Source organism: Microtus ochrogaster, chromosome 26 (assembly GCF_000317375.1).
Source record: "Microtus ochrogaster isolate Prairie Vole_2 chromosome 26, MicOch1.0, whole genome shotgun sequence".
In the NCBI taxonomy this organism is placed as follows: domain Eukaryota; kingdom Metazoa; phylum Chordata; class Mammalia; order Rodentia; family Cricetidae; genus Microtus; species Microtus ochrogaster.
The window spans coordinates 7,482,888-7,498,856 of record NC_022025.1 but is presented as its reverse complement, the minus strand read 5'-3'; the positions used below and the strand labels follow the sequence as shown (position 1 = coordinate 7,498,856).

At 38.7% G+C, this 15,969-nt stretch overlaps 1 protein-coding gene across 1 annotated transcript in view; it reads right to left on the bottom strand.

Moving 5' to 3' along the window:
- Sema3a (semaphorin 3A) overlaps window positions 1–15,969 on the bottom strand; it is a 208,591-nt gene that overhangs the window by 120,346 nt on the left and 72,276 nt on the right. Inside the window, exon 4 of the mRNA XM_005358326.3 lies at window positions 8,195–8,314. Coding sequence (XP_005358383.1) covers window positions 8,195–8,314 — 120 coding nt within the window. The remainder of the gene's footprint in view (window positions 1–8,194; window positions 8,315–15,969) is intronic.

Here is a 15,969-nt window from a genome sequence, read left to right as displayed (position 1 = left end):
ATAGGTTATCGAATCCACAGGCTTAGGTCTTCCTCTAGAAGACTCAGGGCTTTGTGATGTTCATGACACCAAACTGGGATTCCACAGCTCCACAAACAAACATACGTTAAATATCACTTTCCAATAGCCAGGACATAGAATGATTTATTCCCATTTCTCCACATGAAACATTAGTGAACGGTGACTGGACAGTGATTTTTGAAAGTTTTCTTATAAAATGCTCTGGAAAATAGTACCTATCCCATTAAAATCATTATATATATATATATATATATATATATATATATATACACAAAAAGATAATTTCTCTCTCCACTCTCCTAGTATGTGTACATTGGAGCAGGGGCATGTTTATGTGTAGAGCCAAGTGTGTGTGTTTATGATAGACAGAGGGTAACCTAGGTTGTTGTTCCTCAGATGCTATCTACCTTGTATTTTGAGACAGAATCCTCACTGGCTAAATCCTTGACTAGTAGCCTAGACTAATAGGCCAATGAAACCCTAGAATGAATCTGTTTCTACCTCTTCAGGGCTGAGATTGCATGCATGTGCTACCAGGCCAAACATGTTATTTCATTTTTAATATGGACTCCGGGACAACAATCTTGATTCTTGCAAAGCAAGCAGTTTACCAACTTTGCCCTTAAATTCCCTCTACAGCCTTTGGAAGTTCAAACGTACACTGTATTAGAAAATACTTCGTACTGATAAATTTCACTATGCTTTTACATCAGTGGCATTTAATTTGGGATAAATATAATATAGTTTAAATAATATAACTACAAGTGAGAATAATGGCTTTAAAGCACCAGGTACCAAATATATACAACTGCTAATGTGGGCACAATAGTGATCAGTATTGGGCATCTATCCTTGTCTTAGCTTGTACATTGTGTTACAACTCCCAGACGTATCAAAGCATGGGACCCTGCAAACCAGACTTATCTAAACTGAGCTTAGTAAACTTATACTGAATTTCAAAGCAGAAAAAAAGACTATAAATGTTATTAACAATACACCTAAATAATGCTTTGAATATCTTTAACTAATTAAAATGAATTTCATTTGCTTATTTTCATTCTTCTTGCATCTTACAAGAGATCAATTTTGCCTGCTTTTTTAGACTGGTAGTTGTAACTACATTGCCAATGCTCAACCTAATCTGTGCTGGGAAGTGGAACTCTCACCTATCAATGAAACAGCTTCTATTTATAGCAAATGGAGATCCTCAAAGAAAACCACAACTTTTCACAATGCTGAAAACAGTGTAGAGTGGGTGTCCATCACCAGAGGATATATCTACAACACAACATCTTCACCTAAGGCTCAAGATATACACTTGAAGAAGGGTTGAAGGGTTGTAAGGGTCAAATGACCAGGAAGCCTGCTGTGAGACAGTGTCTCCTAGAAAAAGAGGGAAACTAAACCCATGATACGGAAACTATAAAAAAGTCTAAACAAGACTTGAACAATGGCAACCCTAGCAGACAGGCTAATGTATAAGGTGAAGAGCTCAAGTTTAAACGGGTCTTTCCTCTAGACAAAGACCTCTAGGTAACTAAGGACTGTTGAGAGAGGGAGAATTAAATCTTCCCCAAGAATAAGTTCCATAATTGGTTATCTAAAACAACTAGTCAACCATAAAATACACACACACAACACACAAACACATGCTAATCAAAAAAAAAGAGGCCATAAGTTTGGAAGAGATGAGAGGAAGAAAAGGGAAGGGAGCAAATGATGCAATCATACATTAATTAAAATTAAAAAGTTAAAATTGCATATATGACTTGTACTTCTATTAGAGATGTTTTAGAAAACTAACACAAGTATAGAGGGAACACTATAAAATAGGCTCATAACAAGGGTGCTAGTACATTCCCTATCAATAACCAGTTAATTTAATTACTGAAGTCAACTCACATGGTTTATTCTAAGTAGGTAATAAAAGGCTCAGTAAGGCGGCTAAATGGGTAAGAAGCACATGATGCTCAGTGATGCAATGTCAATGGACTAAGTTAAATCTCTGGAATCCACATAAAGCAGACGTAGAGATTCAGCTGTAGTAAGTTAACTTCTAAATTCCAACTCCAAATAAATTCAGGTGCACATGAGTCACACACACACACACACACACACACACACACACACACACACACACACACACACGCGTATGTATAGTTATATTTAAAAGATGCTCAAACAGGGCAAAAGGGTTTGTGATTATGAAAGGAAATTTTTCATATATTCTAAGAAATGTTCTAGACCCATTTATATAAACCAGGGTAATGTTTCATCATGAAATATATGCTTTTTATTTGTTTTTCTAGTCTTTGGCTAGTCCCCAAACAATGCTAAACTCTTGTTAAAAAAGGTCATTGACAGGCAAAGAACAGTGACTAAGTTACATATGGCATTGAACTCAAGTCAAAAGTCAAGAACCTCAGGAAACATAGACCATTGAAAAGTGTGATCCACATGAATATAGGTGAAGACATAATGTCATCTTCAAAAAAAAAAAATAAAAAATAAAAAAAAAAACCAGAGGAAAGTTTCTAGAATGGTAAGGGATTAACTTCCACTTTTTTTTTTATAACATTAAGTAAGTTTGTACATGTATAAATATACTCTTCATGCCAGCAGCAAAATGAGAAAATAAACTGAATACATTATCACTCGCAATTCTATGGGGCAAATTACTGCTGATGTTGAGGAAAAGTGAAAGCCCTTTGCAGTGTGTGCGAGAACCCCAGACACCATCTACTACTGGGCCTATACTTCCACCCTCTCCAGGATGAGAGAGTTTTTTTTTTACTTCTTTCATAATTTTTTCTCTGTTTGTTTTTTTTTTCTCTCTGTTTAATCCCAGAAAGGAGTATAACATGACTTTACTTCTCCTGTTCTCTGTAGAAAACAACATATGCATAACAGGTGTGGTGATTTAAATAAGAATGGACCCCATTGAGTAATATTGTGTTACATGATCACCATGAGTGGCATTGTTTGAGCAGGATTAGAAGGTGTGGCCTTGTTAGAAGAAGTATGTCACTTGGTGTAGGCTTTGAGGTTTCAGAAGCTCAAGCCAGGAACAGCAGCTCTCACTTCCTGCTGCCTGGGTATCTAGAGGCGGTGCTCTTAGATACTCTCCAGGACTATGGCTGTCTGTGTTGACATGCTCCTGCCATGATGATAATGGATTAAATCTCTAACGCTATAAGCAAGCCCTAAGTAAGTGCTTCATTTTATGAGTTGCCATGGCAAGCCATGTGTGATCTCTTTACATCAATAAAACACCAGCTAAGGCAACAAGTCACCCTCTGCTTCTCAGTCGCCCAAGAAAATTAAAAGAACATTCTTGGTACTTACATCAAAGACAGCACACAAATGAAGACAGCAAGATTTAAACTTTTACATGACTATGCGGTAGTATTTCTCTTAATAAGGGATGAGTCATGGCTTCATTGTATCTGTTTTGACTTAAGAAAAGATTAGTTTTATCTGTAACCTTTTCCCAGCAACAGATGAACCGTTCAAGCAAAAACATCAATTAATATTCTGCGAGTTATGAACTGAATGTTAACATTTCCATTTTTATCTGCCACTGTTTTTAAGAATAAAACTTGTGAAATACTGTAAGAAAATTACATTTTATAATTCAATGGAATAAATGATAGAGAAGAGAAGAATGTTAATATCAAAACTTTAAGCTTTTAAAACTTTCAGGCCAGACCATGTCATTTGAAATAAGTATACAGACAGTACTAATATAGTTTCTTTTATTTATGTTTTAAGAATTTTGAATGTTTTTTTCTGGTCTCATGTCATCGTAATTTATGTTCTCCTCTGTTCTAACTCAGCCCCTGTTCTTATTATTGATAAATAGTCTTGTTGGTTGTATTTAACTAGTTCTTGGAGGAATCAATGGTGGCTCTAAGTTCTCTCAGAACATGAACTGGAAAGCTTCTTTAGCATCATCAGCAGACGATGTTTGATTTTTGTTTGAGATGAAAGTTGAAGTATTGTTTACTAAATAGCAGCACACACACACACACACACACACACACGAGGATCATTTTCATAAAATGATTCCATTCTTTAAAAGGTTAAAGAAGAAAAGCAGATCCCAGAAAGAACTTAGCCCTTAGCCAGTGTAGCACAGGCCAGGAGGGAAAAGGAGCTGTCACCTCTGGTGGAGATAATGAACTCTGGGAAGAGTACTCAGCCTTAGCATCTGCTTATTACACAGCAAACAGAGACTCGAGACATGGCTTATGGAATGGTGAAGGCGACACAGAAATGGCTGACCGTTAGTCTCCAGGCTTGTTAGTAACAAACTGGTGCTCACTCCACCCAACACAATAAATGCAAAAGATAACCGAACTGGAAATGTGTAGGGATCAATTCAGTGATAGCACCACCTCCTGTTTTCAAACTTTCCATGCTGCAGACTTTCATATAAAGCTAATTCTCCTTCATAACAAAAGGGAAACATCAGACAAACAATTTGATTTCCAGCAGTATGTTGGCAGTCATTGCAGAAGGGACCTGAGAGATGGCCATTAAGACTCATTGCGTTTCTTAATGTCCATTTGGCTCCGTCATAAATTGAGAGCCTGACATTATGAGAGTATAGAGTTAATACTATCCAGCGCACATCTGGGTCCATCTTTCTTTAGGATTTCTGCCAATACATAGAAGAGACCTATTTGGAATTTGAGACTATATCCAGAGACTTATTCGAAAAGCTATACTCTTCCTAAATTCATACTGTTTTTTTACCAACAGATGTAAATTTGAAGGAAAATACCATATACGTTAAGCCTTTTGGGAATAGCCGGCCTCTCAAGGATGACTCACAATTTTCCTGTGGATAGCAGAGATGCTGAACTGCAACTCTAAGCTCATCTGTGCTCTAGTCTGAATCATTCCCTCTGTGAACTCCGCAGGCGTTTTATGACAAACGTACACATGTGTATGAGGCATGTGACCTTGTTGGCAGTTATCTGCTGTGTCAAGGGCTATTGGCAGATGCCCAAGAGTTGATTGACACATATCTTACAGAGCTGGAGTTAATTAATATGTCTACCAATTCCCAAATGTACCACAGGAAACAGAAAATCTGTTTAATACAGCAATCAATGACATACTGCGTGTGGTCAGAAGGCATTCACCAGACAGAAAAGCTAGGTTTTTGGAAGACACTATTTAAGAGTGTATATATAGCTACCAAAATGTAAAAAAAAAAATAAATCTATTTTCACAACTACAAGGCTAAACTTGATGGTATTTTGGAAATTGTTTTATCATTAGAAATAGCAAGTGATAATTTTCTCCTATAAAGGTCAAAGCTCTTAAATGATGAATGGGGTCTTGCATTTTTCCAAAAGCCGAGTTGTAACTTCTGTGGCATTCTGCCACAAAGATGTTCAATCCATATGCAGCTTTCTAATGGTGAAGCTTCAAAGAGCTTGGGAACTAAGAATAAGGCAGTAGTTACTTTAAGGGAGGTGCATTGCAGAGCAGAAGTTGAATATGGCAGTGTTGCTGATAGTCTTTCCAAATGCTAAAAGTGAAGACACTTTTTGTAGTCTAAAAACACTGTATAAAATCATTATAATAAAATTATGTTTCATTTTTTTAATGTGGAACAGTTATCAGGGAAATAAGCATGCAATTTCCAGCCTAAAATTTAAGAGGAAAATCTTTGTAACTGAAGAAAAGGAGGATATGAACTTGAAAGAGAGCAGTGGGGTGGGGTGGAGCATTTGGGTTTGGGGACAGGAAGGGGAAGGGACAGAAGATGTAATTATATTATTATACTGGAGAACATAAATGTTATTTAAAAGGATTTCTGAGGATGGGATTTTCAGACTCCACGAGTGTGTGAATCTCAATCCAGCATTCCCAGCGTCTCTCCTGGTGACTCTATTCCCCCGCCTCTTCCAGGCTTTCCATTAGTGTCATTCTTTTCTAACAGAATAAAGTGCACATTGTCTCTCTTTCTCGGCTTCATAAACAGCAAAATTGGTTAAAGCCAAGGATAGCATTTTAAGTAATAGTATAGATCAATTTAAAGCAGATTGTCTCCGAAGGCAGCTTAAGCATTGAAAATTAAATTTGATGTAGTCTAGACAAGCCTTCGTGATAATATCTTTTCCAGAATTTCCTAGATTGCCTGTCTAGACTGCTCCAAATTCCCCAGGTAATTGCATAATCATCTTCTTTCTGACCTCCTACTCTGGAATGGTATTTCATAATTTATAGTTCTCATGCAAATCAAAATCACCAAGCTTCTTAAGGTAGACCTGTCTCAGAGCTCTGAGTTTCTCAGGAAAAAAAAAAACAAAAAACTTGCACCTCAATATGTCATCTCAAAGAAGCTCACATAGGAAGCCAGGCATATTTATTATTTCAGTGGAGGGGAGCCTGAGCAAATGGCCTGTAGCCCTTCACCCCCCTAGCAGCCCACCCAAAGAGCGGCAAGGCATAGTTGACTTGAAATATAATACATTATTAACAACACAAAGCAGCAATTATAGAAGGGGAAGGGACCATCACCATGAAAAATGACAACAATTCATAGATGTATAGAATTTTAGCATAAATAGATACCAAAGTATTGAAAGTCTCAGAATCTGAGGATGCAGGATTTAAGATAAATGCAGAGACATCTAGTAAGGATAGCCTAGTGACTTTATTTATAATCTCTGATGTAAGAAGTTAATGAGAGGTAAGCTGGCAATTACTAATCAGACTAACAGCAAAGGCTTTTACACTTTCTAGTATTAGACATTCTTTTCCAGCAATGACTAGCTATCAGATCTTACATATCTTCCTTCCAATTGTCTACATTAGAAACATAGACTCAGTAAAAGAAGCAATTGGTTCAACATGAGGTAGCTAAAGCTGAGGAAAGGGTGGTGAAAACGCAGGAATCTGAAGCCAGAAGAAGGGTATGCTTCAAAACGACAGACGCTTTGAGTTTGTGTAGCCCTACATGGGAAGGGAGTGGAAGGCAGTTTGAGGTAACGAGTCAACCTAATACGTGGATGCCTAGGCAAAGACAGTTTTATTTTGTTTTCCTTATTACGAGCAGAGACTCTGAGATGTTATGTAGCTTTTCCAGAGCTTCCCAGCTAGTGAACTGCAGCATGCACTCGGAAGCCTGTTGTTATACCAGAATCAACGCTTTCCTGCTCCTCTGTGGTACGAGAGTCCAGAATGCGCTACCGTACTCTTGTGCGCAGCTCTTTGGAAGCATTCTGATGCCAGGTACTGAATGTGCAACACAGTGGATCCAGCTTTTAGGGTCCCTTATTGGCATCAGCACTTTACCATCTGCGATGGCAGCGTGGGGACAGTTATTTAATGAGGACCAACTCAAAGCACTGTGTGTTATCTACAGTATCGTGTGGGAATTGAGTCTTAATTTCCTCGATGTGAGTCCGGGAACATAAAGGGAACCTTTTTTTCCTAAAAACCACGTCATGATGAAAGATCTTGTCGACATCAGAAAACATTACATACATACTTGTGAGGAAGAAGAGGACTATAAGGGTAGGTGGGTGTAGGCATACAGTGTACGTCTGTGGATGTGTTCCCGGGAAAGTATCGTGACTTTCCAGTCTCATCAGAAACGTCACAGCGGAAACTACGACACTGAGCTGGTTTTAGCACTGGAAACCCAGCCCGTGATGTGGCATCTTGTATGGAGGAGATAAAGCATGAAATGTTTCGCTTTCCTGTCTGTGGAATAAAAACAACACGTTCCTCTCCCATAGGACACCTTAAAAAAATGCAGCAGGAGCCTCGAGTTTAAGACATAAGGGGCTGCATGTGAATTCCGTCGTTATCTTTAGGACTCCAGAAATATTCTGTGAAGAAATTCTTTGTCAACAAATGCTCAAGCATTTCTAAGTTTCATTTGGAAGAAAAATTCTGCCACAGATCACTTTCTCACCACCCGAATACTGTTGTTCTTGAGAATTTGGTGCCAAGAAAGACAACAGTGTATCTAATTGAGACAACAAGAAGCCCAACTCAACACACTTCTTTCAATATTAGTAAGGGCCCCAATTTGAAGTAGGTCCCATGAAGAGTGAACAAGAAGTGAAATGAACTGAAGAAATTAGCCATGAAGCCATTGAACAGGAAGGAGGAATGAATGAAAAGCGTTTTCATAAGTCAGCATTACCTCAGGATGATGTCCAACTTCTATATAGGTGCAAATTGGATGAAAGGCCCCAGTTCCGCAGGCGTACAAGTGAGTGTGATTATAAGCCTTCAAGACCTTGATGAAATTAGCACATTCTTTCTGTAAAACAAAAGGCAAACCAGTTAGTTCTAGCCATCCCCCTGACAGGAATGCAGGATACTGGACAAGCTGTGGCATATTTTATGTGCATCTTTTCCCCAGCTTTTTGGGGCTCATTTTTGATTTTATTATTTTGTTCACAGCATTACATGTATTAAGATAAAACATTCTTAAACGTTGAGGAAACGTTATATAGCATACTGTGTTGGCTAATTTTACATCAGCTTGTCACAAACTATAGCTCTCTGAGAAGAGGGAACCTCAGTTAAGAAAATAGTTCCCTAAGATTGGTATGTAAGCTAGCCAATAGGGAAGTTTTTAAATTATTGATTGATGTGGGAGGTACCAATAGTGGGTGGTACCATCCCTGGACTGGTGGTCCTAAGTTCTGCAAGAAAGCAGGTTGAGCAAGCCATGGGGTGCCAGCCTGGAAGTGAAACTCTTCTATGGCCTCTGCATCAGCTCCTGCTTCCAGGATCCTGTCCTGTGTGAGCTCCTGTCCTGCCTTCATCATGACGAACTCTCATGTGAAGTGTAAGTCACACAGAATTTTTCTTCTCCAAGTTGCTTAAAACATGTTTCATCATAGTAGTGATATCCCTAAGACATATACCCTCCGTAACTCTTCCATTAAAACTGTCCCACCTAACGGAATAAAAAGTTTGGGGTTACCAATCTCATAGATGACTTTTCCCACCAATAAGATGGCAGCAAACCCTTGTGATAACAAATTACTCAAATGAGGTGCTGGTGAGATTCTCCATGCAAAAGCCACCTTTGAGGTGAAATTTAGAAAATAAGAAAAAAAAATACAAGATAATAGGAATTAAACTACAATTAGTGATCTAATCTGGTTTCTTTCTAGTGAGTATGTATCCATTCGCTACATAATAAAAATACATTGGCAGAGTTTTTCCAGGTTGCTCATAGCTTTCTGAGTCTTTTTGCAGTTGAATATTTGAAAGTCAGCCCTACAGCTAAAACCAGGAATTCAAATAAACTCCCCGAGCAGACTACTGTGTAAATGAGGTTGGTTCACCCAATGGAGAAGCAGGTTGATTCTATGTTCCTAAGTGTGTTTTGCCCTCAAAACTTTCAGGTGACCCGTGACTTCTCAGGTGTGAACTCAGAATGCATCTGGACGTATGCAGTCAGCTAGAGTTTATAACTGGGTGCTAGAACAGTCTGAGTACATTTCCACATGGCATTTGCATGCCATACCTGCTGCTGAGGACTGCCGTCTTAACTCCGTTGGCCCATAAAATCAGGAGCAGGCAACTTCAGCAGAATAATTGACATCTAAATTCAGGAAAGTGCCTGCTTTTATTCTGATTGTACTAAGGAGCAGCCGGATGCTGCCTTTTGAATGATACTTCTCTAAAGGTGAATTAGACTTATCGGAAACAAAATATAAGTTTCAGATATGAGTTCTCATGCTCTCTTAACAGTAAAGTGTAATTTGGGGAGGTAAGAACTACAGCAAAAACACAATTTCCTTGTTTTGTTAAACTGATCCAAAATGTATTTCTTTTTTTTTTTTTTCTTGTTCCAGACAGGGCATGAAATTGTGTTCCGAAATCAACTGACTTTGCAAATCACTCTGCTCCAGGGGAGAATTTCCTAGCATACAGGGTATGTGCATCCCCTTCCTTGCTCACTTGGAGCAGGCTACCTCCTGCTCAGAAGAAAACAAAGCTTGACCCCTCGTTGCTCTGAAGCAGGAGCCTCATTCTGTAACAGGTCCTCCTCCTTGCCCTACAGGACAAACCATGAAGGCATTTGGGGAAAGGAAACATCTGATAAATTCATTTACAAATGAAGTATTCAAGGATTTGCCCACAGGATATATTTGCACTGCTCAAAAAAAAAAATCAGTCATTTTCAAAGAAGCCATTTTTAGAATATTTTTTGCTTTGAAATATGTAGGTGGCCACGTATTCTGCTTTTACAGAGACAGTCATCGCTCACTGTGGGCTCAATATTGTCATATTCAAGATGATAAATACTGAATTCCGGCACCATATGTCAAAATCAAGATATCGGGTGTGCTGTGCATACACGGGTAAGCAAATGGATATTCCAGGAAGTCCTAGTGGCAGACCCAGCCTTGCTCATGTCAGAAAAGTCCAGGACTTCAGTTGGCCAGTGGGAACTCACATGCATTTGCATATAAGACTAACTTTTCCATCTCTGTGATTCACATCTAATACCTACTAACAATTTAAAATAGACAATGATTCTCTGTGGTATAAAACAAAACATAATTATGAGTACAAATACTTGTAAACACAAAGGAAGGGTCATGTTACCCTTGCTACTGTTATGAATTTTAATACCACAGCTTTTGTGAGTTCATTATTTCTTATAGATTAGATAACCAGTTAGCAATTTACCGGCAACTAAGTCTGTCTTTTCAAAGAAACTAGCGGGTTATAATTAGCACAAGAAAAACTCCCCAAGCCCTTGAAAGCCACAAAATTGGACCACATTGAATATCAAATTCTCAATTTGTTCTCTATTAACTGTTAAATAGGGAACCACTATGCTATGACATCCATTCTCCTGCAAAGCTGCTGGAACGAAATCAATCATGGTATTGTAGCTGGGAAATCTGGCAAAGGGGCTGAGTGCGCTGATAACAAGTGAGTCTATCTGAGCTGCAGAAAATGGAGCCCCACCCTGTTGGCCCAAGGCCTAGAATGATTTCCTTAATTTCCCCACTGAACTCTCTCAGTTGGCAGCCAGTCACAGTTTGCCATGCCCCGGGGCTATCTTAGTATTACTTTCAAAGTAAAGGTTGATGCAAAATGAGTTTGGAGCAATTTCTAGGATTTAGAGGGTAAAGAGATGGTTGTAGGAACACAAAAGAATGGAAGGAAATACTTTTGAGATTGGTTCAAAAATAGCCAAAAGAAGAATCCTCAGCAATCATGGAGGAGGGACACAGACAGAAAGAACCGAACCCAGAGGAACCAAACACTTGAAAGACGTGTCAGAAAGGATCTGTTCTTACGAGAATGTCGACATGAAAGCCTATCAATACTGTCATTCATTTGCCTTCCTTTTCTAGTGTGTGGCTGCCAAGGTTGGTGAGTGTTCCAAACAGGATATCCATTTTATTTCGAGGCCGCCTGGACATTCCTCTAAACTAGGAGGAAGCGTGGCAGCGAAAGGAAACACACTTCACACGTTGCTGCTCTGGGGGAGACAGAAGAGGAGTGTTTCTGACCTTTCCTTGAACCATGACGTTTCTCAAAATTCAGAATGTAATGTACTTTTTGGCATTAAACTCCTGCACTGCCTTGCTCCACACTGGAGGATTTACAGCGCAATAAAGACAGTGCGGTCAGCTCAAAATGAATTCATTTTTCAAGCCTTGATCCTTTTGGAACTTAAGTTGATATACACAGATGAATTTGGTACGAAGCTGATGTCCTGAAAGTCAGTCAATCACGGAGCCCTACAGATCAACAGCACCCCAAAATCATTAGTTGAGAAGCAAGAGCAGTTATAATCCAATAATATCCGAGCCCACACCTGAGGGACCCGGATAAATCATCCTCTCATGACACGCTGTTTGAATTTGAGTTTTCGGGGGTTTCTAGCCTTTCTGGATCACATGAATAGAAGGGTTATGCATAAAAATATTGTCCCAAAGAAAAAATGTAAAGAAAATATCTCTCCTTGAAAAGGATAAAGGAGCTGAAAGCAGAATGAATCGAAAGCAAACATCACAGATACAGATACGGAGCACTGATTAGACAGCGCTGCAGACTTTTCCTGGACCGTTACAAAAATAAAGCCCTCCATCTGTCAAAACAACTGCTCCATGCATGAAAATCAGAATGGAGCTGAGGTGTTTTTAACTAACTTCCGATCATTACGCTTTCTACAAGAGAATATAATTTACCTACGATTCCAATTACCTCCTTCCCTGTTCTTAAATTATGGATGAAATAGGGAAAATTTAATCTAAATAAAGAAACTGCTACAAAAAAAATGGGGATGAGAATGTGAACATGAGAAATCTCTATTCCAATATATTCAGTTCGTGATTAAATCAAGCAAACTTGTTCTGGTTCAAATATAAATCAGCCCCAAATGAATGGGTACAGAGTAGCAGTGCCTCAGGTCAATGACAGTTCCCTCTCAAGGAAGAAATCAATAGTCCTCATGTCATCAGCCCGCTTCTATGGGATTATTTTCCTGTATAGCCCAGCAGCTGGGAAAGCAAAGGAATCTGTCTATCGGGATGGGTGGATACACTCTGCAGGAAAACCCGTTAATAAGCTTAATTCCTGAACTTAATCTGCTGACTCCCTTCTCTCTGGTCCAGTTCTTTGGCAAGCTGGCTGAACACCCTGCACTGCATGCCAAAGCAGTAATCCGTGAGATTGTTCCTGTCACTCACTCTATCCCTCATTCTATTCAAGTTGTCCCACATGTATCTGGAAGCCAGGCCTGCCTTTCTCCCTTCCTAAATGGTGCTGGTGCCGCTGTGACCTGATCATCCTCAATCATGTCTTCCTAATGCTTCCCATCCACGACCAGGATGTCGGAATTCTCTTCTTCAAAGAGACGTAGCTCATAAAACGGATACACTGTGTGTTTACATTTTCGTATTGCCTATCTAAGGTTGAATTTGTGACCTGAGACATACTTGCCTTTACCATAGCAGAATTCATCATGCAGAGCAGAGATCCAGACTGTCTGACAGGAGGAAGAAGAGCTAGAAGCAGAAAAGCCTTTCTAGGACTGTCTCATGTCTTTGGTGCACACCTCCCTTCTTGCATCAACATTGTTGTATATTAAAAGTTAGGTTTTGTTTTGGTTGGAGCCAAAATACTAGAGGATATTATATAGTTATAAATATAAAATGTTCACATATATCTCTTAGTAAACAAAGAGCCTCTAATAAGTGTTTGAAACACAATACAGGCAGGATGTATCACACTTCTCCTGGTACAGGTAGACAGTCCATAGGGATTATCAATGCTGTTACTCTTTCTCTTTTTAAAGGACTTAAAGTTTATTTCCTTTATAAGAATCTTAAAACATAAAATACTGGAAAGAATTTCTTTAATAAATGGCACTCACCATTCTTTAGAACAATCTGGCTTAGAACTTTATACAAACCAAAGTGGTCTGAAATCTATAAAGATCCAACTGACCCTAACTCTAAAGTGCTGGAATTAATAGCATTCACCACCATGCACAACAAGAAAGATTTTTCCAGTCATATGAATGCATTGAAAAGTCAATTAATTGCCATAGAGTTGATGACTATTAAAGTATAGGTGCAGATGGCTTCAACTATTTGATTTCAAAAGTATACCTAGAAATCCTCATTCGCAAAAGCTGGAATGTGTCCATATTCCAAATAGGGCCTTGAAGAACTAGTTAAAGGAGGCCCGTAGCATGACCCTAATCCAATCTACTTCATTTTCCACAAAGAGAAAATTTCGCCACACAGGGAACCATCGGGGCAAGAGAGAGTCAAGAGGAATGAGCCTGCAAAGAGGCAGTATGAGAAATGCTTAGGACCGGGCCAAGGGGAGGGCTTCAAAGCCATCCCTTCCTTGCTTCACTCTTTCACATGACTGGGACAAAATAAGTGTTAGTTGTTTCCGGCTACCGTGTGGGTTTGTGTTACGGTGTCCTAGGGAACAAACACAAACACAAAAGAGATTGTAGGCGTGTTGGTTATGTGAAGATATAAGGGGCTCGGTCAAAAGACATTTATAGTTACTAGGTTTAAAATCTTTAGCTAAATTAATACAAATATAGTGGAACAGTTCTGCTGTTGGTTAGTTAAATTAAGGTTTTTACTTCATATAAATTAGATGTTAAAGATATATTACACAACTCTGATTTTCCAGCTTTTTAAACAAGTTTTCTCCAAATAATTTAGAATAACAAAATATTTGCACACATGTATGTTCATGTGTATTAATGCATATATACATATATACATGCTAACTTGTAGAAATAATTTCTTTTTACAATTATACTTAAGAAATTTACAATTTGTTGACATTTATTCATGTTCAATGACAATTTTGCTTTCTTTAAAAGTATGAAATATCATTTCAATAAAGTTCAGATAAACTTAATGTCAAACCAAATGAAGTTATAAATATAAAATAGAAACAATATTGGGATAGTTATTTTTATCCATCAGTGAGTGAGCCATGGGCTGGAATTATCCACACCATCTTCTGTTTTCTGTGTGACTGTGTAATTAAACTTGGAATTAATGATACATCCCAACAAAGTAAATGAATGTATTCATTAATTTGTTATTCATTTCTCGTTTTGGACTGTTTGTTTGATTGTCTTTTCTATACATAGCACCGGCTATCCTGAAACTCACTACCTGGACCTTACTGGCTTTAGACTCAGAGAGATCCCCAGCCTTAGCTTTCCACATGTTGGGGTTAAAAGCCTGCACCACCATAACCTATGGTTATCCTTTCTTAGAATACGCATGTCAATATTGTTTTGACTGTTTCCAGACTACTTAACTCTCACACTGTTTTGCAGGCTATACCATCCCAGACCTTATGACAACAACTCAAGCATCAGTTGTTCATCTTTGCTGAAGACATACTTTAGAGACTTGAAACTCACACTTGGAGCCAAACAGAAGCAGCTTTAGTAAAACTGCTTTTGAATAGCAATGTGTACCCATCCATCTTCTGCTACAAATATGACTAAATTTTATTGGTTGGAGTTGTCATGAAATTCTAACACTCCCACAGGAGACGATTCTCAAGTACACCAACTCTTAAGATAGTGGGAGCCTCTGGTCATCAGTTAGATAAGCAGAAAACACAGAACAGAACAAAATAAGACAGACAAACAAACAAAGGAACAACACAAACCAGACATTGGTTTTTAACAGCCACAAAGAAGTTGTACTAGATCCACTCAGGAAGCGGGATTACATTTCCTAGGCTTTTCTGTGGTTTGCGCAAGGTTGCTCATCCTGGAAGTGTGCCTTCTATATGGAGGCATGCTTCCATCTACAGCCAAACCTTTCAAGGTTCTACACTGCTGACCTCTTGTAAGTTGTTCTCCCAAGTGTATTGGGAACTCATTCCCTTTGCCAGGCCTCAAATTTTACTTTAAGGCCTGAGATCCTGTCTTCATCCTTGTCTAGCTGCATGTTCCACTTCTATAAGACCTGAGATATTAGCTTCATCCTTGTTTAGTGTCATTTTTTCTCTTACAAGACCTAAGAACTTGGCTTCATCCTTGTCCAGTTCCACGTTTCACTTCTACAAGACCTGAGAACTTGGCTTCTTCATCCTCATTTAGTTTCATTTGTTTTCTTTTACAAGACCTGAGATCTTGCCTTCATCCTTGCCTAGTTGAATAGCAAAAACAAAACAAAACAAAACAAAACAAAACAAAACAAAACAAAACAAAGAAAACCAAACCCTCTTCTTTAAGCTTCTCCTTCCACAACTGACTAAAAAGGATTTGATATAATGAAAAGTGGTCCTTGATCCTTCTTGACACTTGTCTACTTGACTTTAGCTTTCTTCTCTAACACCGATTGTAGAAATAGGAGCGGCGGGCTGCGTCCCAGCACCCGGCCGCCCACATGGCTAGCTCTACCCGAAATAATTACACGGACACTGTGTTCATTT